The sequence below is a fragment of the Corvus kubaryi genome, unplaced genomic scaffold (assembly GCF_017639235.1).
Source record: "Corvus kubaryi isolate FWS band 111438036 unplaced genomic scaffold, C.kubaryi_AGA036_p1.0 37398, whole genome shotgun sequence".
Classification (NCBI taxonomy): domain Eukaryota; kingdom Metazoa; phylum Chordata; class Aves; order Passeriformes; family Corvidae; genus Corvus; species Corvus kubaryi.
The window spans coordinates 2,946,746-2,973,895 of NW_024581137.1; the positions used below are offsets into that span (position 1 = coordinate 2,946,746).

At 41.1% G+C, this 27,150-nt stretch overlaps 1 protein-coding gene across 1 annotated transcript in view; it reads right to left on the minus strand.

Moving 5' to 3' along the window:
- The window catches only part of ITGA9 (integrin subunit alpha 9), a 244,396-nt gene that overhangs the window by 203,093 nt on the left and 14,153 nt on the right, over positions 1–27,150 (minus strand). The window contains exons 4-13 of the mRNA XM_042044551.1: positions 25,277–25,400; positions 19,157–19,224; positions 15,907–16,036; positions 14,268–14,353; positions 11,625–11,693; positions 8,225–8,362; positions 5,963–6,068; positions 4,420–4,514; positions 1,377–1,467; positions 808–853 (exon numbers count right to left, since the gene is read on the minus strand). Coding sequence (XP_041900485.1) covers positions 808–853; positions 1,377–1,467; positions 4,420–4,514; positions 5,963–6,068; positions 8,225–8,362; positions 11,625–11,693; positions 14,268–14,353; positions 15,907–16,036; positions 19,157–19,224; positions 25,277–25,400 — 953 coding nt within the window. The remainder of the gene's footprint in view (positions 1–807; positions 854–1,376; positions 1,468–4,419; positions 4,515–5,962; positions 6,069–8,224; positions 8,363–11,624; positions 11,694–14,267; positions 14,354–15,906; positions 16,037–19,156; positions 19,225–25,276; positions 25,401–27,150) is intronic.

Consider the following 27,150-nt stretch of genomic DNA (forward strand, 5'->3'; position numbering starts at 1 on the left):
TAGCTCCAGCATTTGTCTTACCAGGGTCACCCCCTCCCTGTGTCTTCCATTAAGATGCAGGAGTTCCTAAAGATATCTGTTTTGAAAGGATTTTTTAACTTAATATTAACGAGTGTAACAAAGGACCTACTGGCAAAGTTCAAACCTTCCACTCTGTTCTCCAGGTCCGTGTATCTCAAGTTCACTTGTACTCTAACTCTCCACCTGCATAAATTGGTGAACCAAGCTGTCCCACCTCTCTCTATCAGATGGAACAATTACACGTAACTCACAAACTTGAAACAGGAGCCCAGCTCCTGTGTGCATTGCAAATGTATCCATATTTCATTTCCTCAAAGACTCATTCTGCATCCCATTATAAAATTACATCTACACAAAACTGTGTATATATATATATGGATGCAAAATTACATCCTGGCATCCTAAGCAGCTCATTTTTTGCTCAACCACATTCCCTTAAATCACAATTTATTTACTTTAGGTAATCATCAGAATAATAAAAAAGCCCTGTCACAAGTCAGGAGAAACCTCTCTAAAGAGGCGCTGAGATGCAACACATCTCCTTTCGGCTCTAACTGTTTTTCTTCATAGACCAGGTATTATCCTGGTATTATCCCCTCCCACTATTCTGTTTAAATTAGACTGCATTCTTTAACACCATTCATGTCTAAGGTTTTGCTTAAAAAAGTAATCCAGCTTGCTTCTTCTGGCCACAATAAACTAGGGAGGAAACTGGTTTTAGACCACCTAAGATATAAACAGAAAACAAAAGAAGAAAACAATGAATAAAAAAGACATTCATCTCACCTCAGAAGTACCACATTGTCTGACAGGAAGGCTCCAACAGTTATATCTGAAAAGTTTGTAACATTGAGGCAGTTACAAAGGAGGCACAGAATTAGTTCTCCCAAATCAGTTGCTAAATTACAGAGCACGAATCTAAGAAGCATTTTCTGACTTAGCCTGTTTGTCCCTTCAAATATCATTATGTCATAAGTCTTGTAGCTGGAGGATTACATTCTGTAATGCTCACTTCTGCTTCGTTGTTTGATTTTTATTACTACTATTATATTATTGTCTACTTTTTGGGTTATTTTAAGATTGCCATCCTCACAGAGTAGCTTCCCAGAAACTTAAAACCTTGGCAATATACTGAATCCTCAATCATTGTGACTGTCTAAACACTTGAATTAGGCAATTGCCAAAAATTTTTATCAGGAGCTTTGAGTGGCAGAAGGGAAACAGAAAAAGCAGCTCAGTTTCACTGACCACCTGCAATAGCAGGAACTAGCAGCCTGAAAACAACCAGCTCTGCTGTTTTCTCAGCCTGCTGCTGTATTTTCCTGATGCTCTCACTGCCAGAGTAGCCAACGTACCTGGATAACCGTTGCTATCCATATCAACTCCCCCTGATACGGACTGGCCAAACATATGCAGCTTTGGGTTTATTGTTTGCCCAGCTAGCTTCTGCAGTAGAAAACACACAAGTGAAATTAGTCAATAGCACAAAGAATCCTCTAAAAAAACCCTTACCAAAACAAAAAATCCCAAAACATTCAAGCATGATTTTCATGGCCACTGGGTCTCTCTTCAATGGGCTGGAAGTGCTACACACCTGCTGTCTTGCACTTCACCCACACAGCCCTAACAGGAAGACTGTCGACTGCCCTTCTGCTCTCAGTTAGTGGGCGACCAATGCTGACTTGGACTAAAAACCCACACCTGCATTACAATCCTCATGCAGACCCAAGCAAAATAAGAAACACATCAAACAGATTTCTGCAGGGGGAAAAAATATAACTGCACCCAAGAGATTAATTTTTTTTAATTACCTTGATTTCTGTGAATAAAAGTTTTAAAAAGCATCTTAACAAAATTAATGATTAGTTAAAACAGAAAATCCTGCACAACCATTTATTTTCACCAAGTTTGCCAGCACACTCAAAGTCAAAATAATTAATTTTCATCCCACTTGGAAATTCTGGTTTCCATCATCTATTACAGAGTATTTTCTGTCAGTTTGGAAGTTGTATCTCATTTCTCCCTCCCCAACACAAAGATTAATTGACTTCTAACATAGTTTCTTTCTTTTTCTAATTACTAACACAAAACTTTCCCTAAATTATTTGCATTGTAAATGGCTTTGTCTGAAGCAAATTAATATATTGAAATCTCTTTTTCTAAGAAGGCAATCACAAGTCTCCCAGCTTTCCATCACTCTGCTGGGCCACCAATGCAAGACCTGAACTCAGATCAACTTCTGACTGCAGAAGTTACAGACAGAGGAAACCAAGATGTAAGTTTAAATCTGTTGGAGGTGCTTCACTGTTTGTGACATGTCACCAACTTTTCCTGGCCCTCCCATAAAAGAATGTACTATTGGACAAAAGACCGGGCAAGAAATTTATGGAAAAAAAGACTAGTTGAAGGTAAGAAAGATATCCTGACAGTTAGTTTAAAGGGAAAACAGTGCTCCTCTGCGTACAGGTCTCTTTTCCTACTTGTGGGCAGGTAAGCTTAAGACAATTGGAAGTAACTTGATCCCCACATCACACTTGCATTGCATTTTTGGGGGTCCCAATTAGGGTGGTAAATCCCACCTGCAAACACCTAAAAGACATCTGTGTGTTGTTTCAGCCTGCAAGACAGAAGAAAAATGCTGCTTTTAAGTACCATAAATGAAAATAGCAAGCCACAAAGCCAAGTCAGCTGCTTCTGCTAATTGCTGCCACTGAAGCTGCTGAAGGGATATCAGCGAACAACACTTACCAGCATTTTAAATGAAGAAAGCAGGAGGAGGGAGGAGAAAGAACTAACAAAATGAAAAGGGTGAAAATATATACCCTGCTGGACACCCCCTCCACCTCTCACAGCTTATTTAAAAAAGAAATTCCACAGCATTAAGATGGATCAGGAATATAGTAATAAGATATAAAATGTCTTCCACATCCAGGTTCAAATCCAGGGCAGATAGGTAAAGAGCTGAAGTTGTTACACAGTTTTGGTTGCACACAGGACTTGAACCAGTGGTGTGTCTAGTGCCCTGCAGCAGGCACTGGGAAATGCTTGTAAGTGGTGCCTCCTTGGCTGCCTCAGGACATGGGACTATGATAGGAACGGTTTATCAAGAGTCAATGACCACATACCCTGCCACACTCTTGAGCTGGGTGTTCTCCCACTGACCAAGTGGAGAGACATGTGCTGCTGGCCTTGCTCCAATGGGGAGGGAGAGATCACAAACAGGATGCCTTCCTTCCCACCCTGCTGATCTGTCCTCCTTAAAAAATGTAAAATTTTCCCATGAATGACCAAAAAAAAAAAAAAAAGAACCCAAACCAAACCAAACAAAAAAATCAGAAAACAACTACAACAAAACAAAACAAACAGAAAAAAAGAAGAAAAAATCTGATCATTTTCAGCAAGAGCTGGAAAGCTCTAGGCTTTTCAGAGAACCTCCCAACCAGTGGCTCTTGGCAAAAATCAGGCAGAATCCTCCACATGCCACACATTACGACTACTTCTTCTAAAATGCACTAAAGAGTCACTTAACTTCCTTTTTTCTCAAAAGCAGTGCATGCCATATACATGGCAAAGGAAGAAGGACTAAACTTTTATAGTCTGTTAAGAGTTGCCAATATAACCACTAAACTCTTTAATTCTGTGTAAACTGATTTACTGTGAAGGATCCCACCCAGCAACAAAACAAAACAACCAGAACTTCAAACACACAGAGGAAGGGAAGAGTCAGACTTTCGGAACAATGAAATGTGCTAGACAGAGACTAGGAGACACATGTTGGGCAGCATGAGCATAAATTTTTCTTCCCTACTGCCTGGCTACAGCAGTTAAATTGCACTGTGTCATCTCTGCACAAGATACCATAGCATATCCCAAACAAGGTTTTACTTCATAATAAGTGGGTAAGGGGGATGGCACCTAAGAATGGTCTTCTGACATACTGTCAGAATGCAAGAAGGCCAACAAGGTGAGTAAAGAGGCACAAATGAACAGTTAGTACCTCTGCATTCTCACAAAGTCTGCTTCTACAGGAAGAAAGTGCAACCTCCCAACTTCCCACAGGCCTCTCCACAATTTGTATGCTCAACCTTTCCAGGGTTTTCATTTCTCCTCTGGATCAGTACTATCTCTAAAAACTAACACTCAACCCTTAAGACTTTGCTTGCTTCAAGAAGGTATAATTGACAGCTGTAACAAAAGACAGTAAAAATTACCTCCTGACGAACATTTCAGCATAGGTATAGACAAACTTTGGGAGAAACCATCTTCAAGCCAGGACTGAGAAAAGAATGTAGAGCTATGACAAGGTTACCTATTAAGGGACGCTTAAGTATGGTTTATTTCTGCATGTCCTGGAAAAGTGACTTTCAGATAGGGATCATAAACAATAGTGTCACATACCATAGAGTACTGAGGTATAATACCATTGGCATCCCCATGGTAAATGTACACTGCTCCTATGTAGTTATCCTCCTTAGGCGCTCCAATGGCAACATCTGTAAAACAGCACAGACTGCACAATCCATTCCATTAATCCAACTTTTCCTTAATTTTAGGATGCAGCCATCCATAGGAAAACAGCTCTCCATGACAAAGATGATCAGCAGCTTATATGAACCTGGCTAGAAGGAACTTGTTTGATTTAATTAAGAGCTCATGTTAAGATAAACTTTAAAAATACACAAAGGCATATGAATTTGTACACATATGTATGTTTCACAGAATCAGATGATGTGCCTGCTTAGAAACACGTATTATTATGAACATGTGTTTATCAACTAGCAACCATACTCAGAAAAGTAAATTTAGAATCCTTTCATAATCTAATCTTCAACCCATGAGAACATCAGCTTTGTGAACCAAGACAAGACTGGCAAAATATTTACTGTAGCAGTACATTAAGCTTGGTTGAAAATCCAAGGCTCCACAAAGAGGCTCGGTGTATTAAATGGATAGGCAAGAATTTAAAAATGGCTGCTGAGAGTAAACTTTCAAATTACATTTTATCCAGTTTAACTGCAAACTCCTGAAGAAAGCTTGATCCCACCTCCCATTCTTCTCTCCTACTTGGATCTAGTGTCTGTGCATCTGCTAAAATTAAGCTTTTCATGATTGCTTCATACCCACAGACTGATCCAACTCCCTCTGCAGTCTCACCATCACCATGACTGACCTACAAGCATTAGCGAGAACACACAAATGCATGGCCAAATGCAGAGGAAGAGCATGCCCACGATTTGTGAGGGCAACCTGCAATGAGGCTGCGTTAGGCTTAATGGGATATTGTGTCCTGAGTGGCCTGGAAGAAATAAATCCAAGCACACACTAAGTTGGCCTTTGTTTAGAAGGCCTTAAATCTGCACTTCCAGAAACCAGGGCAGAAAAGGAGCATTGACATTTTCTTCTCACCTACTGCTCTCACAGCATAAGGTCTCACACTGAGCATCCTGAGAATGGAGCAGGGGGAGAACAAAGCAAAAGAGAGAAATTAATAGACTATGTGCTATCAGGATTGAGAAACTCTTTCTGAATTACACTTCATGATAAGAAATAAGATTATGTCAATGAAACCAGAAAGGCTTGGAAACATAGGGAAATGGGCAAAAAGAAAGAAGTCAGACATAGGTTTCTGTTTTGTTCAGGGTGATAGTATCTAAAGCCTTTTATAAACCATACAGGGAAGAAGAAAATACAACAGCAAGAAAAGCAAAGCAAGGTTAATGAGAGTGGGGTATGACCTGCACAGACACAAACTAAACCAACAACAAGGACGATCAGCTACAAAAGGCTTTGGCACACACATCCTACTCAAGCAGGTTTATCCTTAGGTTGAATTCAGGTGCTAGTCAGGTCTGGATAAGCAATGCATGCCATGCAAGACTGACAGCATCACCAGCATTGCTCACACTTATGGAGAAATGGCCATGGAGGAAATTGCACTGACCTGGGAAGCCATCGTCATCAATATCACCAAGGGCAGCCATGCTCTCCCCAAAGTGTGCATTATAGGCGCTGTCACCATCCAGGGTGAGCTGCTCTTCCAGCACTCCCTAGCAAGCAAGAAATAAAACAGCATCAGGGAAATGGTGCAAGCCCTGGATGAGACAAGACCTCCCCACGGAAGCTGCCCATGTGCTGCTGGGGCAGAGCTGCAACCTGCCTCTTGCTGTTATTGCAGTCAGATTACCTGGGCTCTAGGAATTGAATTTACTTGTGTTTTAAACCTTTTGGGTTTTAGTTTTAAAGGGGGAAGGGAAGAAAAAGGGAAGGAGTGCATGAATGATTTAACCAAAATATTAAATTAACTAAACAGTAACTCAGAGATGTAATTAAATGCAGTCACAGGGATTGGTGAATCATGGAAGTTTTCAGATGCCTAAAATGTAACAGCCCAGAGTTTGCTCTACTGGCAGATTACATCCAAGGAGTGAAATCCCCGGTCCAAGTTTATTCAGCTAAACTCCAGTGAGTTAAGGAGTATTTTTCCCTAAGCAAAGAACATTTGATAATTGGATTTGAAAACATTTTAAGTACACGACAGAAGGATTAAAGCAAAGTCCTCCAAAAGCCTTCTTAAATTAAGAATAAGGAAAGATATTTAATGAAATAAAGAAACTAAGAAAAGTTCAGAATTAAGTAGCTTTGCACTACTATGCTGTGAGAAGCCTTATATGGCTATGGTACTTCTTGCCCACCCACCTTCTGGTCAGATACATAAGTTTTATTTTCTTGCAGTCTTCCCATAAGGGGAAAGGAACATTTCCACAAGAAAAAAAAAAAATTTAGTTACACAGTCTAAGTCTGTACCCACCTCAGGGTTGTTCTGTTTTTGCTTCCTTTGTGAATGAGAATAAGCTACCCTCTGGGACATGTACTAAGATCTTTTACTTAGCTGCAAGGAGTTGCTGACACCAAGAAAATCCCATAATGAAATTGAAACACAACAGAGAGAAGACAGACATGTCTGTATCTGTGACTCAATTCGTTGCAGATGTCACAAGAAAGGACAAAATACAAGCATTTTAAATGTAGCATCACAATGTGTGCTTGTTTTATAATACAGTTTTCTCTGATCCTCTGCAACAACCTCTTAAGCAGTGATGCTTGCAGAATGAAACAAAGTATAAAATGTCCACTGCCCAAATTAAAGCCCACAATCCTGCAAGCCATTGCTTGTGCAAGTAATTCTAACACTCCTGGTGCAGGAGTATACGAAACTCATACTAGCTTCTTGACTATTTTATAGAAGAAAAAAAAATTAACTCATGTATACTCTCAGTGTGAGCAGGAAATGTTGTCTATCTGTTTGACATTCTGGACCCTATTCTGAGGACCCAACAGCAACATTGCAACATATTGGGTCCTCAGAATAGGTGGAACCTCCTGTGGATAAAACTGAAAAAGTAAAGCTGAATTAAAGGAGCAGTAATATAAAATAAAATTACAGCAAAAACACTTCTGAAGTCTCCTAAATGCTAGCACTCCTGATGAATTTGAAGTCTAGCACAAATAAACTCAAAGTTCCCAAAATACAAGCCAATTTCATTTTAGTCCATAACAACTCCTCCTTTAAGACAGCAGCTTTAGGACCTGAATATTAAATATTTAGTAGTACATAAACAACCATTGTTTTCCTATAAATAAAACATTAGAATGGCCTTGGTTTGCCAATGCAACGAAGTTCAGACTTTTCCAAGACTGTTGGTAAGTCATGTGAAATCCAACAGCACCAGCTGCTAAGAACTTCCCTTAAAATCTGTATATGGAGCATAATGTAAAAGTAACATGAATTCAATCTCTGCTTTCTCTCCTCTTCCTCAATCCTCAGACATTTGTGTTCTAATTTGTGTTTTAGGTTTTAGCGACCACCCAAAACACAAAGGAAACTCAAAGCTGTTGACTCTTACTTGCTTTTGGCATCAAATCCACATAAAGCCACAAATACCACCAAGTTTCAACATACAACCAGAAACTTTCTCAGACCTCCTTGAAAAAGTCACTGGTCTGTTATGAATATGGGTTAGTGTCTGGCAAACTACAATACCAGATGAGTCTTCCTGTGACTTCATGCTTTTCTAGAGACATCCAGAGCCCCACTTATTTGAGACACCAAGTTTCACCATGCAGTGCTGGAAGGACATAAGCATTACCTTGCCTGGAACCCACACCATCATCCCTCACCAAGTAATCTCCTGTACATACTCACATTTCCTCTGTTGATAAAGACTGTGACTTGACCCTCATCTCTGATCTCAGAAAACATAGGTGCTCCAACCAGCAGGTCTGACAACCCATCGGAATTCAGGTCAACTGCACATAAGGAGGAGCCAAAGTAAGAGCCCATCTGTAACCAAGTTGAGTCACAACAAAGCATTCAGTATCTGCCCACACACAGGAGAAAATCACAAAGGCATGGTTTTTGTTTGGTTTGGTTATTCTTTTAATTTCACATGATGATGCTTCATCACTTACAAGCACTCCTATAGAGAAAGCTTTAGGAATAATTCTGGCAGAAATTAAAACACTTTACTATAACAGTACATCAGCCTGATGTTTTACCAACAGAATAGAAGTTATACTCTGGGGCATACTTAAGTGAGACACTTAAAGAGCTTTCTTAGACAAGCTTTTGCTTGTCAAATGCTTAAAACTAGAAAGGGGTGAAATGAGTTTCCCAAACCAGAGCTGGACAGTGATTATTCATGCCCAGTGCCAAACTTCCTTGAAGCTGGGTACCACACAGATCAACTGGGGATACCTTAAAGAAATAATGAAAGAAAAAAAGAAAAATAGGCAAGAGGCCATGAAAACAGGTATCTAAGACTACCTCTTGATTGTAAGACTATCTTCCCCTGTTCTATTTGTATTTATTTGTATCAATCACTATCAAAGGGTGTACTGGTTGTGGGTCTTAATCATTGCCTTTCCTCTCATGTACAGGCAGGTAAGTTGATTCAGAAACCAAGACATTCAATAAAAGCTTTTCAGTTGATACACAACAAATGTAAGCCACTTTCAATCTCCACTTATTATTGCTTGATAAACTTAATTGCTTAAAATAAAGAAATACATTAATTTCACTTCATTATTTTTTTATGTGGGTGAACATTAAAAACTAACTATCTCCCAACCGGCACCCACATTTACAAATTTCAAAACACATTTAAACACAAGAAGGAAACCAAAAGCAAGAATGATATTTCAGCTTTATTTCATTCACTTCTGCTAAGGTAAAAAAAGGCATACTCTTTGAAACCAACTACAAACTATAGCCTCAAAATTAAGAGCTGCTTCATCAGTAAACTGGGTAAGATACCACTTCATATTTGAAATTGAGCTGTTCCCTCCAAAGTAGGAAAAACTGAGTTTAAATAAATAATTACTTAAGTTAAAAAAAACTTATCACTTTTCTTGAATGCTTTTACACTCCTCATTGCAGATCTCTGACCTACTGTCTTCCGTGCCTGTAGGTTAACATGCGTGAACCACAACTACTGGGCATGCTAGAAGATGGGCAGCAGCAACTCTATTCTGTGCAGTATGTAAGATTTAAAAGTTGCTAAATATATAATGCAGGGGTGACTGAAGGATAGCATTTCAGTTTGTTAATGCAGATTTTTGTGCTTGTGTGGGTTTAAAGTCAGACTTCAAATATCATTTGACTCCAGTTATTTTGTAGCTTAAGTTCCCTTGTGGATTTTTTTGTTTATTTCTTTAACCCACAAAGGTTTTAAAAGAAATTTCTCATGGATAAGGAACAAGAGTTATGAAAAGCATTTCATTATGTATTCAGACAGTTCTCAGGAAAAGGCTATTATTTACTTAACTGCAACATGGTATGTCTGCAGCATGGGTGAGTTTGCAGTGCTGTAAGAACCTGAAGTTTGCACATTTAACATTTGTAACAAGGTACTGAATTTTCCTTTTTCTTGTCTGCATTTGATTTCCTGGTTCAGCCTTCATTAATAAAAAAGGAAGGGAGAAACTGGCCTGCTGTTCACATCTGTCTAACAAGAATGTCAGAGCAATGAACTTTCACACCACTGGAAAGGATGTAGCATTTTGTGAGAGCTCATTTCCAAGCAGTGCTCATTGCTGAGCAGGTCTGGTTTTGCTTCTACCACAAAACAAAACAAACAACAACAACCAAACAAAAAAAGTGATTTAACTCAGCCTTAATTTTAAAATAAAATTCTCATTTGGATTTTAGAGAATTTGTAGAAGATGATGCTAATGAAAAAGAAGCCTAGAAATACTTGAGTGATGTAAATACTTGATTAGTTAAGTTACATATAACAGTAAAGCAACTAAATTGAAGAGGGAAATGTTTTGGCTAAGACCTGGAAACTTCCTGATGGCTCTGTTCATTAAGTTGAGGAGTAGTCAGGAGCACATCCTTAGGGACATTTAAAACTCAACAGGGAAAAAAATGAACAGGAAGCAATCAAACACAGGAGATGCCCTGGATGAACTGGGAGATCTTTTCCTTTCAAGATGTCTGTAATCTGCTAGTGCAGAGAAAGTAAAATTTTGGAGAGGCCCTAAAATACAAGCCACACCACCCACCTAAACCCTTGTAGTTTATTTCATTAAATTTCATTAAATTTATTTAATTAAATTCAGTAAATTAACATCCCCTATTCCAGGCAAGTTTTTAAATACTGCAACTGTATCTTGCTGGAAAAAAATAACAAAATATGGTAACACTCCCAGACTTGAAGATACAGGCAAACACTTTCTGAGGGTAGCAGGTCCTCCCAGAGCCAAAAGCCTCTAGCAACATTTTTTTTCTGCATTTCCTCTCCTTCCAGAAGAACACAGGTAGCCCCAGATAAGAGGTATCATTTCATCACTGAGTTATTCCCAAATAAAGCAATTTTGTTGTTACCTATAGCTAGACATACTGTCCACTTTGTTTCTCCTGCAACACAGCTCCAGCAAGCCCCCAAATGAAAAACACAAGCTATTCCCCATTCAAACACACCACACTAGGGAAGCTAGATCTCCCTAGCATTCACTAAATTTCATGGTAGGGGAGAGCAGTTCAGCTTTATGACAGCAGTCCCAAGAACAGAATGCAAGACTGATTCATAGTGGGAAGGGGGAAATCATCATCTGTCGAGGCAATGAAACTGCTGCTCCACAAAGCAGTATAACTGCAATATCCACCTTGTCACAGAACAACACAGGGAAATAGACTGGGGCTTTGCATATTAAACTAAACTCCAGGTTACCCACAGCTCCCAGTAACATCTAATAAGAGGAAATCACTGCATCTAGGCTCACCTGGTGCCCCATGTCCCACATCTCAGAGGTACTGCTACAGTCACATAAAAATAAAGAGAACTACTATTACAATTTCCAGCAAGACCTTTTATTTCAGTCACATGGCCATTGAGCAGACATTGCAATCATGACTGCAACAGAAGACATGGCATACAGATGATCTGTAAAATAGGTTTAACTCTTCTGAGAGGATAAGAAGAAACAGGATTTGCTGGACAACTTATGAAGGAGCAGAATGAAAATGATGCTCCAGGATGTTTCTGCCATTATTTCCCCGCTCTCTACCTCTTAATAGAATATACACATATGTAAATGCTCACCTTTTTTCCTGAAGCCTGAAAAATCTTTATTAGAGAGCCTGATTGTCTGTCCGTTCTGAAAATATAAACCTAAGGTAAAAAAAGAAAAAAGTTAACCAATACTAAATATGAAGCACTGGTGCTTTCTAAATAATATCTAAATCATGATCATAGCTATTGTCAGGATCCAACTTCATGACCACTTTACTGGTCAGTCTTCTTTTAGAAGAAGACACAGTTCTGCACTGTCCTGAAAAATCACAAGCTTGTCATAAGAAACGCTTGAATATTATCTTGTTGCCTACTTTTTTTGGTATGCTTATATATGTGCACATGTGTGCATTTAAAAGCACCTAGCCAAGCAACTTTCCAACTCTCAAAGAAGTGGCATCTGGAAATGGTCTGGAAATAAGTAGGGGAAAAGACTGAGAATGCATAACCCTGCTCCCCTTCCCTTATCTAGTATTCCCTTATCAAGACGATGTGCCTGCATGTACTGCACTGCAAACTTCATGATGCTGTAGCAACGGTCAGAGTAGAAATCCCAATCAGATCACCCACAGCATTTCCACTGTTTCTGTCTGAAACAATTTTTAAATCAGAAACTATTCAAACACAGCCTACCCATTGCTCATTTCCACAGGAGAAACTCTTTAATCTGGAATCCTCAGGGATAAAAGTATTGATACAAGTTCAAGAACAGATCTTGTACCAAAATGTAAGATGTAAAGTGCATGGTTTGTAGAAAGGGATTCCCTTCAACAGAAAGGCTGGCTCAGTCAGTTTTTGAGACTCCTCTGGCATTTGACAGGCTCCCTCCTACCAGGTGCTCACACAATTTGCAGGACAGAGGATCCTTTACTTCCAAGGCCATGTGGCAGAGCCAAGCACTGGACATAGTTGAATATGTGATGAGTTATTAACAGCTGGTAAGACAGAGCTCAAAGCCGTTTTCAGTCAAGAAAAAAGCACAGGTTTGCTGTGGACAATTGCTCTGTATACATAGGACTCCCTAGCCTTTGCAGTGGCATGTTTAGCAGTGACAGCATGTTGCCAGGTGTCCCAACTCCAAACCCAGTCTTAAATAATGACACTCTTTGTGTCTTTGGAGAGATGACCCAGTCTCATCTTGGCTTTAACTTAAGTGAAAAGTTGCAACGATGCTAATCACTTTCTATCAGAGAAGTGGAAAAGATCAGCTTATTAGAGTGTTTGGAAAGCACAACAGGACAGCTCATTGTAATGTTCTGTATTCTGCACCTCTTACCAGCACTTTGCCATGTGTTCCTGCTACCCACATCCCATGCCAAGGGAGAATAACATAAGCTTTTACAACAAGAGCAGTAGTCTTTAAACTACAGAGCCAGCTGCTTTCTTGTGGATCTCTTGCTAGCAGCTGTGTCCCCTCACCTCCCTCCTTGTAGAGAAACAAAATTTGTTCCGCAGAAAAAACAGGTTGGAAGGAAGGTGCATTGCAGCAGCCATAACAGAACACCTGGAATAAGAAAACTATGTCTTTCTCATGCACATGTCCTCTCAGTAGCAACTGTGCTGCTACTATATCCTGTATGTTCTAGTCATGCCAGATCAGGTATAAGTACCAAGTTCATCCTCTACTTTTATTTCATTTTCCCCACTTGCGCTGCTACCCCTGGGACATGGTTACTATCAAAAATAATCTGCCTAAACAGGATAATGTTCCTGGTAGTGAAGACCTTTCACTGCTTGTTATGATTCAGCTACAACTCATGTCAGTATAGAGCACGAGAGCCAAAGGGAGGAAGATGGAAGGGGGCTGCAGGACATGTCTTCTTATGTAGGTGGTGGCAGCAGGTCCCGAAAGGATTGGATTTTGAACAAAGAGAGACAAAAGCAGATCCTTTACATTCCTTCCCTCCCTCTCCCCAACTCCCACTTTTCCACCTTTGGTTTAGAAGAGTATAAGAGGTCACAGTGCTCATCCTCAACCAGTTTCTCCAACAGCACATGGATACTCAGCACAGGAGAACCAGGCTTGCCTAAGCCGCTAGCCATTTCCATCTAGCCATTCACTTGTTTACATCTTTGGGACATTGAACATATATATATGCCTACACGAAGTTCTTTTTTGTTTCCTTCCTTCTTAAGAGACTATCACCAAGATTTTTAAGTACAGCTGGCAAAAACCCAGACTCTAATACACTAAACATCAACATTTTATCAAGTTTTAAAAATGGCATCAAATCGCCTAATCTCATTCTATTAGAGATGTTACCTTGAAGTAAATGCTGAAATAGTCAAATGTGTGAATAAAACCAGCAGAAGACAAATTCTCTTTTACAAGTATTTTCATTTCTAGGAAAGTTTTAAGTAATACCTAAATGTCACAAATCCTAAGCAAAAGCAGTGTGAAAGAGATCGTGTCTGTGTCTCATTAAAATGAGTATTGTAAGGATTGGATGGGAAAGACAGGGAAGAGGGGAGAAGGATACAAGGCATCAGGAGGGACAGGTCGAGAAAATTTGACAACTTCACAAAACTACCTCACCTCTCCCCTTCTCAGTGCTCAAAACTACCCTGCAGACAAAAAAACTCCTGTCTTCTCATACATCTTGGAACTGCATCAGTATTACATTTCATGCACTGTTACATCCAACCACATTACTGTTTAATAAAGAGCCACACCTTTCCAATGCCTCCGTCCTGGGGAGCTCCTCCTACAATGTCAGTGGTAGTCGGCTGAGAGAAATGACCTGCTGTCACCGCATATCCTGAGTGGTAAAGGAAATAAATAAATAAATAACCAACCGTGAAAGGAAAGAGCCTAAGAAACAGATCAGCCAGCCAGATCAGGCTTATAGGGTTTCACTGCTCCTGGGCTGCACTTAGTTAGAGTTCAACAACCATTCTGCTCAGGATGCACCAATATTCTGTTCAAAAGCTCATGGGGATGGGAAGTGAGAGTGCACCCTTCAGTACCCTTCCAAAAGCTGAGAGAAGAAAGCCATGTGTGTGGAGATGGCCAAGGGACACAAGGAGCTCATAGTGGGAGCAGTTTGCCAACTGCAAGTCAAGACAGGGAAGCAGTAAAACAGGAAAAGGCATACACAAACAGAGAAAAGCAATCACATGACCACAGCGAAAGTATCATGTCAAAGAGCAACAGTCCCACTTGGATCAGACAGAAGTGTCCTCCTTTGGCTAAAATCACTGCCCAAGAAGGCTTGGAAAATCATGTTCCTTTTTGGTTGGGGAGACAGAACAAGACAGTAGGCAGAGGTCATAGAAGTTAATAGCTTAAAAAGACTTGTCTCGGCAAGAAGAAAAATGAGATGATATATCAAAGAAAAAAGCACGTATTTGAAAGAAAAATATCAAAGATTCAGCTTTATTTGATGTATTAAAATAATATGTAATAACTAAAGATGAGTAGAGTAGCTTTCCTTCTAAGGCTCTCTTGTACTTGCCTTGCTCTTTTGCTACAAATTTTGAGGCTCTCGTCAATATGGTAAACCCTGTAATTCATGTCTATCAGTGGCAAAACCTATTTATGTCTCTAAACAGGTAAATATTTACTCTTCATTTAGCTATCACCAAGCAGTATCTCCCAAATTGTGGTTTTTTAAATACTAAAGGTTAAGGGGACAATGAGAGATCAGTGCAAGACTTTAGTCAAAAGTACCAAACTGTGAAATGCCTTCTAGGTCTCAACAATCTTAGGCACTTCAGTTTAGGTGGAAGCCTTTAAATTAAGCATTTTAGGGACATTAGCTGGTTTTAGAGGAAGTAAAACCAATTGAGTTAAAGATGCACCTATAGCCAAACCTTTCACAACTTCTTTCTGTTGCCAATGACACATTTAGGTAGCATTATTTTTGTTAAAATAAATGCATCTGCAGTACAAATTCTGTAATTAGTTGTTGCACCCATTTTAAAGGCACATGTAAGCAGACATGCAGTTTAACTTGTGACAAATAATTTGCCTGTCACAGGGCAAAGACAGGAATGTTAAGAAGCCCACTACAATCCAATGTGCTGTTCAGTTAAAATGCCTTTTCTATACCAGTCAAAAAAACTATAGCAAGCTGGGGGGGGGAGGAAGGGGTTCAGAACAAGGAGAGAAGAATGGAGTATTTTGAATGCTTCTTTGCTTATATTTCTTTCCAGGTAAGTATCACTTTAATTCAAATATTCTTCCTTTCACACTTTTTATAAAAATACATCACCATTAAAAAAAAATCAGTATCAACTTTGTAGCATCATAGCCTTGAAATACATTGTTGGACAATTTCCTATTCACAGTGAGCACCAGAGAGCTGCTTACCAAGGTATGTGTACCTCCTGGCTATCACAGCATCATCATTCAGCTTGTAATATGTGTTGTCAGTGAGATTCAGTACTTTGACAGTTCCTGTCCAATAATAAGATCCTGGTGCCCCCATGATTACCAGTTCCTACAATAGGAAAAACAGAAGTGTGGGGGGAAAAGGGCAGGAGGAAAAAATAACAATCAAAACTTTACACATTAATGGAGAAAGGACAGGATATTTACTTAAAACACCAATAATAAGTCCATCTATAACAATCCCCTTCCTGTGTGCTTTTAGAGACTATCCTTCCTTCTTCCCAAGCATCAAGGTCACTGCATATACCCTAGAGACACATTGCTCTTTCATGGTCCACTTCTGCTCAGCTATTCTTCTGCAACAGACTTTCCTCAGCCTTACTAACTTGCTAACATAGTTCTCAAAAAAATCCCACCCAGAACCCATCACTCAGCTACAGATCATGCTCTGATGCTGGCTGACATGCTATACCAAACAATCATGATGGAAACAGCACAAAGGATTTTGATTTTACAACTATGAAGCTAAAGAGCTGCTATGCACTCAACAAGCATGATGTGTGTTATGTCCTAGGTGGAACATTTTGCCCAGCTCTGTCAACAGATACACTTTGGTCTTTGAGACACAACCTGGCTATAGTGTCATCATAGAATTATAAAACGGCTTGTGATCCTTACAGACAACCAGAGTGCTTGAGCATTTTAAAAGACCGTAGAAATCAAAGTTTGATCCAGCATTCAGAGGTAGATGGTCATGGATAATGCTTTTGAGTCAAAATCCAAGGTACATTTACATTCAAGAGAAATTCAGAAAATGTTGTCTCAAAACATCCAGCATCCTTGCAGAAAAACCTTGCTCTTGGATGTGTTTTTAAATATCTCCAGCAAGGGACCAAATTAAGCCTGAGGAGCATTAAGCCCAGGAAGTTCTCCATCCCTGAAGAAGACATGTGAACAGCTGTTTTCCTCACATCTCCATTCAATGCAAGGCCATGGGTGGACTCCATCCTTGTGGGAAATTGCTATCATATCCGAGTCCCCTTCAAGTGACCAGTTCCAGTCGAGGGGGGGAGATGTTAAACAAGGGATTTTCCTAGTAAGACTACAGGGACAAGACTTCAAAACCAACCAAAGAGCAGGACATGCTTAGAAATAGCTTTTTCCTTGTTACGGGGCCATACCTGTGAGGTCAAGGGATCATTTACTGACAGGAACAACTACCATCCACAGCACTGAATATACAGTAGAGGATTGCCTGTTTGACCTAAAAAGGCATTTATCTGCATTTTCTGCTGCCATCAGGCTGAAGTGGTAAAAGTTCAAAGATATCTTTTGAACTAGGGTAGCACAGGAGAATTTAAGCCTGGAAACAGAAACAGGCTGGAGAGAGCAGACAACAGCTGCTGCTGGCTGAACATCCAGTTACCAGACAGTGCCCTTGTGGCAACATTGCCTGCCATTCCAGTTTACTGAAATGGCAGAAGGCAATTTCTGAAAGAGAAAACCCTTATTCTATTTGTATCAGACTGAACAATACATTCTATAGATCAGTGCATATATAATTAGGAGTGGGTATAGATTCTTAAAAAATTTAAAATGAAACCAAAACAAACAAGCAAAAAAAGCCACAACCCCAAAATATTAATCAAAAAAATAATCCATGCATAAAGGAACAAATTAATTCTTGATAAAACTGAAACATGGATGATAGACTTCTGCCCAGGAAAGAATGTGGTCACGTATTTAGAACGGCTGTGGTGCATATATTCTACCACACTATTTTTTTCTCCATCTTTCTGAAACAAAGAACTGTAGCAGAACTGAAAAAAAAAGTGTTTATCTTATGTATGTACATGTATGTATGTGCCTTATATTCATGCACATGTACACATACATAAACAAAATTATTCAGGGAAGACTTTTGTAGCTGCTGAGAAGGCTAGCAGAGAAAAATTCTCCACTTTTTACTGTCTCATGTGAAAGTCTCCCTTCTCACGCAAGCTAGCTGTCTGATGGTTTGCTAGTTGGTAAACATTTGCGGGTGCAAGGCTGCTGTAAGAACGTAGTGGAATTGTTTTAGTTTACTGGGAATAATATTTTGAAATGGGTGGTTATACCTTGTACTAGTTTGAAAACAAACTAGTGGGAGACACCAAGTCAGAATAACAATTTAATAGGGAAATAAAATAAGGGGAAAAAAAACAAAAATAAAGGCAGAAAACACTGGGTTAAACTGACAGAGTCAGGATACAAACAGACACCCTGTTAGTCAGGGTGGTGGTAGCAGTCTGGTAGAATGGTGGCTGCAGTCCTCCTGAAGTGGTGATCCTGTAGAAAAAAGGCTCTGCTCTTCCTCAGAAAGTCCAGTAGTGGTTATGTAGCTCCTGTCCTCTGGAAATCCAGTGGAAAGGTTGTCTCTGGTGTTCAGAGTCTCAGATTATATCCAGGATGGAATGCTTGGTTCCTCCCTCTGGGTGGAGCATCTCACAATGGGGTAATGAGTCATGAGGCCAAGTGTTGATTAGGCTCATTAACAGAAGATAGTCCGGAGGGAGTTATCTCTGAGTCATGTGGCAGGACAATGATGGGCCATTAACAGAAAGATAGTCTGGGGGGGAGGAGGCAAGGAAACACTGCCCCACCTGATTTCAACAGCTCATGAGGATGGTGATAGAATACACTGCAACCCAGGACAACCTCTTAGCCTATCACCTTGGTAGGTGGTTGACCGATGGGTCAATCATGTAATTTCTCTTTTGCAATCCATGCTACAAAAAGATGGGATTTGGGCATTAAAGGGTCGGCTTCGACCATCTTCTCTGACCTGAGTGCATGTCGTTCTTCACCGTCCCTGTGTGCAACAGCGACAGACTTTACATCATTGCTTACATTAAAGAGTTAATGACAGACAGAGAAATGCCTCTATGCAAGTTTTGGGATTAAAATAATAAGAATATTCCCTGAGGACATTTCCCAGAGTCAATTCATTCAGACTTGTCTACAGACCTTGAGAGACACATACACATACGTATGAACCACTGGGCAGTCACTGTGCAAGAAACAGACACCTGGGAAGCTAGACGAAGCAGGAGGGTGTTTGCCAGCAGGAAGGGACCATTCTCAGTGCTCAGCCCACTGTCCAAGCCATACTTGGGAATCTCCTCCTGGGATATGCAACAGTAGAGCCACTTACCAACCCCAACCCTTCCATGCATGGGCCCCAGCTCACCTCGGTGAAGAACCCTGCGATCCCTGCCTGGCATGAACCATGCTCCTCCCCATACTTCTTCTTGTACTCTGGATGGAAGAAGAGAAGAAAACAAACCATGATCATCCCTGACACAGCACACACTCTTCACCTGAGCCACCTGCATTGCTACTCACAAAGCCTGGAGAGACATCAGCATGCAGGGCTCCTGGGTTTTATCAGTGGATCAGCCACCAGTGTGCACCATGCAGCATACTCACCCACATCAGGGAGTATAGCAAGGAGCCAGCTGGGGAGACAAGCCAGAGTGCTGCCTACAGAGACACTAAACAAGCATTACCACAGTAGCATGAAAATGCAGCAGCATCACTCCAGTAGAGGTGCATTAGAAGAGGCTTCTATTTGTGGCAGAGATCACCACAGCTTGGAAGGGGGGAACAAAAAGTGATACTTTGTGCATATTTCTTTCCAGGTAAGTAAGAGATTTAACTCTCAGGCCCATTACTACCTCAGAGAAATAAAGTGATCTTCCCATACAATGACAGTCATCAAGGCCTCCAGAAATATTTCTGGTAGAGGGGTACCTCAGGACACAAGCTCCAGGAATAAGACACTGACTGAGGAAAAGCCATGTGTTTCTACATGATCAGACAACAGTCTCTTTTGCAGGATGTTTAGATCTGCTGCTTTTCATGGCCACATGCTCAGAGCTCCCTGTTCACAGGGAACTCAACCAGCATCCTATAGCTTTTGTTTATGGATTTTACATAGCAATCATTTGCCCTGTCAAACCTGAGGAATTTTTACTTTATTTTTTTGATGATGAGGAAAAAAATATATCTAGGAATACTTTAAGTTCAGGGTGGGGAGTAGGAAAAAGAGGAAAAAAAGAAAATAACTTTCCACGTTGCCTTAATCCAAATATTTTCATCTTAGAAGTATTTGAAACTTACAGCTCGATCAGAGCCTTTGCAGTTTTTTTCCAGATAATTATTTTCAAATATCTACCATACTATCACTATTTCCTGTATACTACAGTAATTCATGCTCAAAAACAATTTACCATATAACCTGATAATTGTGAAACTTCTTTATATTTTTATTTTAAGCCCCATTAACTCATTGCTAAATGGTGAAAATTTTAATGAAAGCAATGAGCAAACTGTCTCTTTGGAATCAAGCAAGTTCCTTTGGAGTTGCATTTTATCTTATTGAAGATCGGAAGGAATTAATTATAAAAACTGCTGCCTTCTTTCAAAATATTTAGGTAGACATACATACACACACACACACCCCATTCTCCCTTTTGTATTACATATAGTCTCTTCCTAACATCATAAAGATGTTCAGAATTTCAGACATTTGCTGAGGTCATACCAGCTGCACAGGGAGAGGTTCAGTTTGAGAGACCATGCAGAATAGAGACTTGATCCATAAATTAGTCCAAATGCCCAACACTCTTGGCCAAGGCAGGGTCCTGCCAAAGCAGATGTGCATCCCAGCAGACCAGAAGCACAGTTGGGTCTCCTAGTTGTAATGCATGACAATTCCACTGAGAACTGAAGCCTGTATTAGCCTATAGGTATTCAGCAAGTGTTGGGGTTCTGAATTGCTAACTCTCCATATACAGATTCTCCAGGCAGTACTTGCCTGGGAGATAATATTTTTTTATCAATGTGAACATTTTTTTCATTAAGAGAGCCAAGGAGAGGAGATTCTTCCCTCCAGCATTTCCTGAAAAATAATTCTGTGCATGTCCTAAAAGCCCTGCCTGCACTACAGTAGGATCCGCACCCTTGCATGATGAAATGAGGAACGTCAAGGCCCATTTGGAATTAAATCTGGTGAAGGATATAAAGGCTAACAAGAAGGGCTTCTTCAGATACATTAACAAAAGGATACTAAGGAAAATGTAGGGCCCACTGTTGAATGGAAACAGTGACCTCTTGCAACAGAAATTGCAGAGAAGGCTGAAATACTGAATGGCTTCTTTGGCTGCCTGTTTTGAAGTCTGGGGTGACATTTGCTTTCTTCCAGTCTTCAGGCTCTCTTTGCTTCAGTCTTCACTGCCAAGGCCAGTGACATTTCACAAATGGAAATGTAAGCACAGAGGCCCAAACACCTCAGACATTGGGGCTGTTTGAGAATTTAAAGCTCTAGTGACACAGAGGAGAGATCAGCACACCACATTTCAGGGGGAATCAAGACAGATGTAGTCCTCCCCAAGGAGCCAGCAGCCCAGCAGAGACAGACACTGGGCTCCTGGATTTCAGCCTAACCCCTTCAGCACAAAACTACCCCTCCCTGTCGGCCCCCCTAACTCCCATCTGCAGTGATGTACACCTGCCTCCACACCCAAGCAAGATTCCTTTCCACACATGCACCCATGGCCAAGGGGTGCCACCTGTCCTGGATGGTCACATCCCAGCATCACAGACTTCTGTCTGCTCCCTAGAGCCAGTCTGCTCCTCCCAAGCAATGGATGAGTCCAAAAGGGATGAAAACCAAGATTGCTTCTACCTCGCTTCCACTTCAGTGCACAGTAGTGACACCTGTCACTCATACAACATAGCCAGCCAGCCATCCATGCAGTGAAGCAATCAATTAGATGGAAATTGTGCAGTTATTGCATCAGCTTACAGTTTTTGTACACCTGAATAACAACCTTTGCATGAGGTTAAATTAATTTGTTTCTGCATAGCTCCAGGCAATGACTGCAGTCAAGGACAAATTTGTTGTTTCTACACTTCTTCACTCTTTCTTGTCTGCCTGCTGACTGCTGTGCATTTCTGATTACAGAGACTGTAGGCCACAAAACTGCTGCAGCAACAGCTGACAGCAAAGCAGCATGATGAGTCTGAGTCTGGAGGAGGTTGCAGCCTGTGCAACTTCGAAGATGTCCCATGAATAACACATACAGAAAAAAGAGAAGAAGATGCCAGTGGTTTGTAGCCAGGATGATCTCAGGTTAGAAGAGGAGTGAGACTGAGGAAGGAGTAATTGAATAAAACAACACATAAACGAAAAGAACAAGCTTTGACATGGGACAATTCTGAAGGTAAACACCCCTGAACTTTTTCTTTGAACAAAACTCTCTGCCAGTCTCTAAGCAAACTTCAATGCCATAACATAAGCTAAGCTACAGAGTGCAATAAAATAATCTATCATCCTCAAAGACGTCAAGTATCACATGCACTGAAAGCTTTTTGTTTCCTATCTTACAGTGTTTCACTATTCTAGGAAGAAACAGTAGTAATCTTTCTGACCTAGCACTGTGATACTGAGTTTCCACCACAAAGCAGGGATGTTTTGATGGCTCCTCGGAAACCAAATGTGGTTTGGACCTGTGGGAAAAATTACTTTTCCCTTTGGAGGCAAGGCATATGAGCATGTGCTGTTTCCCTTATTCACTAACCAAAGGGACCATTAGTCTTCCCCACTTCTACCACCAATTCTTACCACAGAGGAGTAGGAATGCATTCCAGCTCTACCCATCAGCTGAACTGTCTCACAGTACACAGAGCCATCCTTCTTTGCAAACTGAATGCATTGGGAGAATGAAGAGGCAGCTCCCTTTTCTGGAAACCCATTAAAACTATGGGAAAAATAACCAATTGAAAGTATTGCCTGGAAAACCGTGGCTCCATATGTCAGCCATGTCCACAAAGGACATCCAGCTCATCTAAACCAGATTAGTACCTACTCAGAGAGATTGTATTTAATGATTAGGCTTGCTGCTGTGTTCAATTTATCTTTTAATTCCAGACTTCTGTCAGCCCTTTCAAGGAAACCAGGCAAGAATAAGATGGATTGAGACTACTATGATGTTGCACCAGTACCATCTAGTCAGGAAATTTCCATTTTCTCCATGGATGGAGACTGATGTGCACTCAGCTGCACCCTTCACCAGCTGGGGTTATCACCTTAGCTGGACTAAAAACGGGGCTTCTGGAAGCAAGCATGCTACTGCCTACCCCTATTTGCACATGGTGTGATCTAGAGAAGGCTGAGACACTGGAATCTTGTCAGGCAAAGGCATGCATCCTAGTGCAGAGTTTGCAGCCACAGGTCTGATAGCCTCCCAGCAATGGCCACAGAGGCTGTCAGTGTAGAAGCACTTCAGACTTGATGCTTTGCGCTAGCCATTCATCACTGTCAGTGGAGGAAAATTTCTTCTGCTCATTCCAGAAACTGAAGGAAAGAAGTTACAAGGATGACTGAAAACTTACTTCATAGAAACCTTAAACAATGAACTCCTCTGTGTGACACACCACAGCTATCTCTCTTGGAGCTAGTTTTATTTAAATTTAAAGGATCACAAGTAAACAAATGCAGCCATTCCTTGTGACACTGTGATTTCTGTCTGATGGGGCAGGGGGGGCTGGGTGGAAATCAGTCCCAAACTTTCAATTTTCACTTTACCAAGCAGTGAAATTAAGCCAGCATAGTTCTGCATCAACCCTGCCAACTTTCCACTGGCTGCTTTACGTGTACTAGGCCCACACATTCTATTTTCTAGCAATTCCTGGCAAATATCCTGTCAGATTAACAGCAGTTTTACTCCAAAAACATGACGCACAGATAAACACAAGTGATTCTTCCCTTCCAGAAACCACATCCCCACCATGGCTTCAGGCAGTGCAGGAGCAGTAACACAGGCTCAGAGGGAGCCCCATCAGCATCCCTGCATGTGCACATTGTCCATAAAATTAATATCAGATGATTTGTGGTATATGACATCAGTGTGAGGCCTTATCCTAATTTTGCTGACAGTAGCAAGGAGAGCAGGGAGGCAGGGAAGGACAAATACAGTAAGACAGTGCTCACAACAGGAAGGCTTACATAGCTTATTTGTACTCTGCTGCACAGCAGCTAGCATGGCTGGGACAGGTCCCTCAAAACTTCTCACATATGAAATAATGACCAATTTCAGGGCAGGGAAACAGTGCACAAGTGTATGCCATCTCCAAAGATGTGTGGGTTTGCAATGGCAGATTCCCAAGTAAAGCCCAGAGGGAGGTGAGGAGCGACCTCAGAAGAGTGAGCATGAGACAGACACAGTTCTGTCACAGGGCTGGCTTTACAGGCTGAGCTAGGACATGGCCACTCAACAGCAACAGAGAAACTTGCCAGGACATTCACTGCCTTATCCCTCTCCAACTTACTAATGTCAGCAGCAAGCCTGCTGCTGGCTGCTGCCAGCTTTGGACAGGAGGGCAAAGAGTTAAAAGCAAATAAGTAAAATCAGAGGTCTTGCCCACAACAAACCCTGCTGTGTTTTGTCCTCCAAAGTCCCACACTTCCTTAGGCTCCTACAGTGAAGAAGTGAAAGAAAGGAGGAAGCACCGGTGCTTTCCCCAAAATGTTCCTCTCAAGGCCAAGAATCTTAGGAGATGCCCTATCTTCTACCAAACAATACACTTGTGCCTCTAGTTCAGTTAATTGCTCTTGGCCAAGGAGACTCTGTCTTTTGAAGTCTTTAAAAAAAGAAACATGATATAAAAGTCTCACATATGCACTAGAGAAGGAGAAATTAAAATGATGGCACATGGGATTTGGTGCAGAACCAAAAGGCACAGCCACCCATGGCTCAGAGCTGGAGCCCTCCCTCTGCATCCACCTCAAACCCAGACTTTAACACAGCAGCAATTTAATATAAATTGTTGCAGAAGTACCCCAAAGTGAGGAAAGTAACCCTTTTCCCTGTCCCACATCCAAATCCTCTGATAAATGACAACATAAAAATGAAAGTGTTTTCATAAGATAGGCAAATTGGTTCATGATTGCAATATAATTGAGGATTTTTACTCCATGTCACAGTGAGGCATAAGAGGCCAAGCTCATATAAATATCTTCTCATTATTTACCTAAGTGGAGAGCTGCTGCCTCAAAACACAATTCAGAAACTTTTTCTTCCTCCAGTAAAGTGCAACCATGCACTTCAGCAGTCACAGAACCTGTTCAGTCATTGTGCTACTCTCCCAACTTCATCCAAAACCCAACTGCCACCACAGCTGCGCTGCAAGGCAGCCACATGTTACAAAAGAAAAAAGAAAAAACCAAATCAGTAGTGAAGGTTACTGTAGTAGTAGAAGTGTAGCAAGGGACATTATAAGCATCACTGCTGGCCTGACTCCTTACCTTCATAGCAGGGCAAGAGCTTCCTCCCTTTGGACTGCAGGTCAGGAGGAATGATGTTGCAGAAGCCATGGGGCAAGATGTACTCTGTCTCATAGTAGATGTTCTTCCAGCGGTGTGCACATGCCTGAACAGATCATACAACATGGGTTATTGGCCCAGAGACACAGGAGATCACTCAGACCAAGGCAGAGCATGCCTGAACAGGACCAGTCAGCATCACCTTCACCCCACAAACCCATTGTATTCTCCTTACATTCCACCATTTCTAGATAAAGTATTTCTCACTGTCAGCTTCTGCAGCTCAGGCCATTGTCTAACCTGGCAGCTCAGATCTCAGCCTTCACATGTATATAACTAGAAAAACAAGAGGTCTCAGAGCCTATGCTGGAGATTTCAAAATCTCTGACTGTGCATGAATCCTCGCAGACGGCAAAGCTTTTCTGACTTAAGATGCACTAACACAACCCAACAAAGCCAGAAAAAGGTGAAAAACAGGAATAAACTGAGAATACTTAGAAGGTTACTAAGACCATATTAGAAGGTTAAACCACCAGAGAACGCATGTGTGAGTCAAAGGTTGGTTTCCACTGGGAAAGGCAGTTCTGGGTTCTGGTGACAGATGTGCTGAGCTTTGCTTACTGCTAGTGAATTTAAGTGAAAATGCCAAGGATTTTGTAGCAGCAAGAGTGGCAACATTAGCCAATGTGCAGACAAGCTGCAGAGCTTTATAGTGAAGAATGAGATCATCCTGAAAAGCCAGACTCACCAAGACACTTGCTCAGTGCAACTGCCACACACAGGCACATATGCAAGCAATGTAGAGCCTGGTTCACACCTTCCCAGAACCCATTTGCTCCAAAAATTAACACTGCGTTGCTGCCAGCCAAACCACAAGTTGCCTTCTGCTCAGGATTTATTTGGAATAAAAGAAAAGGAAATGTGAAAGAGCAAGGGCTTTGAACTTAGCACATGCCTGACTATATCTCCAGCTGGTCTGAGTCTACACTGAAGTCACTGTAGATGTGTCAATTTATGTCATTTAAGGCTTAACCCCATGCCAACAGAGCAAGCCTCTATGCCACAAATCATCTCCTCCACATGCTTTCAACTTTTCCTGGAGGCTTTGCATCAACCCCCCTCATGAACCCCATATTTGACCCCATCCTCCCCAGATGAGATACCCTCTGTCTTCCATTTCTGTGTGCTACCCTACTTTTCTGCCTCAGCACCTCAGAGCTGCCCATCAGAGAATCTCAACATTGTTAAAAATTATATCCATCCATAAAGCAGGCACAGCTGTGTCACCTCTCCACTAAAGGACCTGGGAAGTGTATCAGCCACTGGAAAGCTCAAAATTCAATCCAGCCATCAATAGATTTCAATATACTTATGTCCAGAAAGACATAAATAGTTAATACTATTCTCACAGAGCAAAATCAGTTGTGCAAAAGCCTCTCTACTGTTAGCAGTGCTGCATTTGGAGTTTGATATTTATTGCTTTCCTAATTTCATGTGCTCAAGAAGAGGCACATATTTCCACATATGGCTATCACAGAGGGACTGTGAGGGACTCTGGGGGCCACAGAAAGTTTTGCATAACACTGCATGCTGCAGGCTGCCACCTGTGATGCAAAGGATCTTTCCGAGGGCACTCCACTCCACAGCCAAATGCATGTGAGAAGTACAACAAAAAGCAGCTTTGGAGACTCTAGTATGCACTTTAAGGAGGTTCAGTTATGATTTCTATCCCCATGCACTACTCATTCAAAATTCAATGGTAACAGACACCTGACATGTGAAACACTCATTTCCAGCAAAACCAGGAAATAGTTTCTCTCCTGATGGATCCATGTTGTGAGCACAAATATACACAT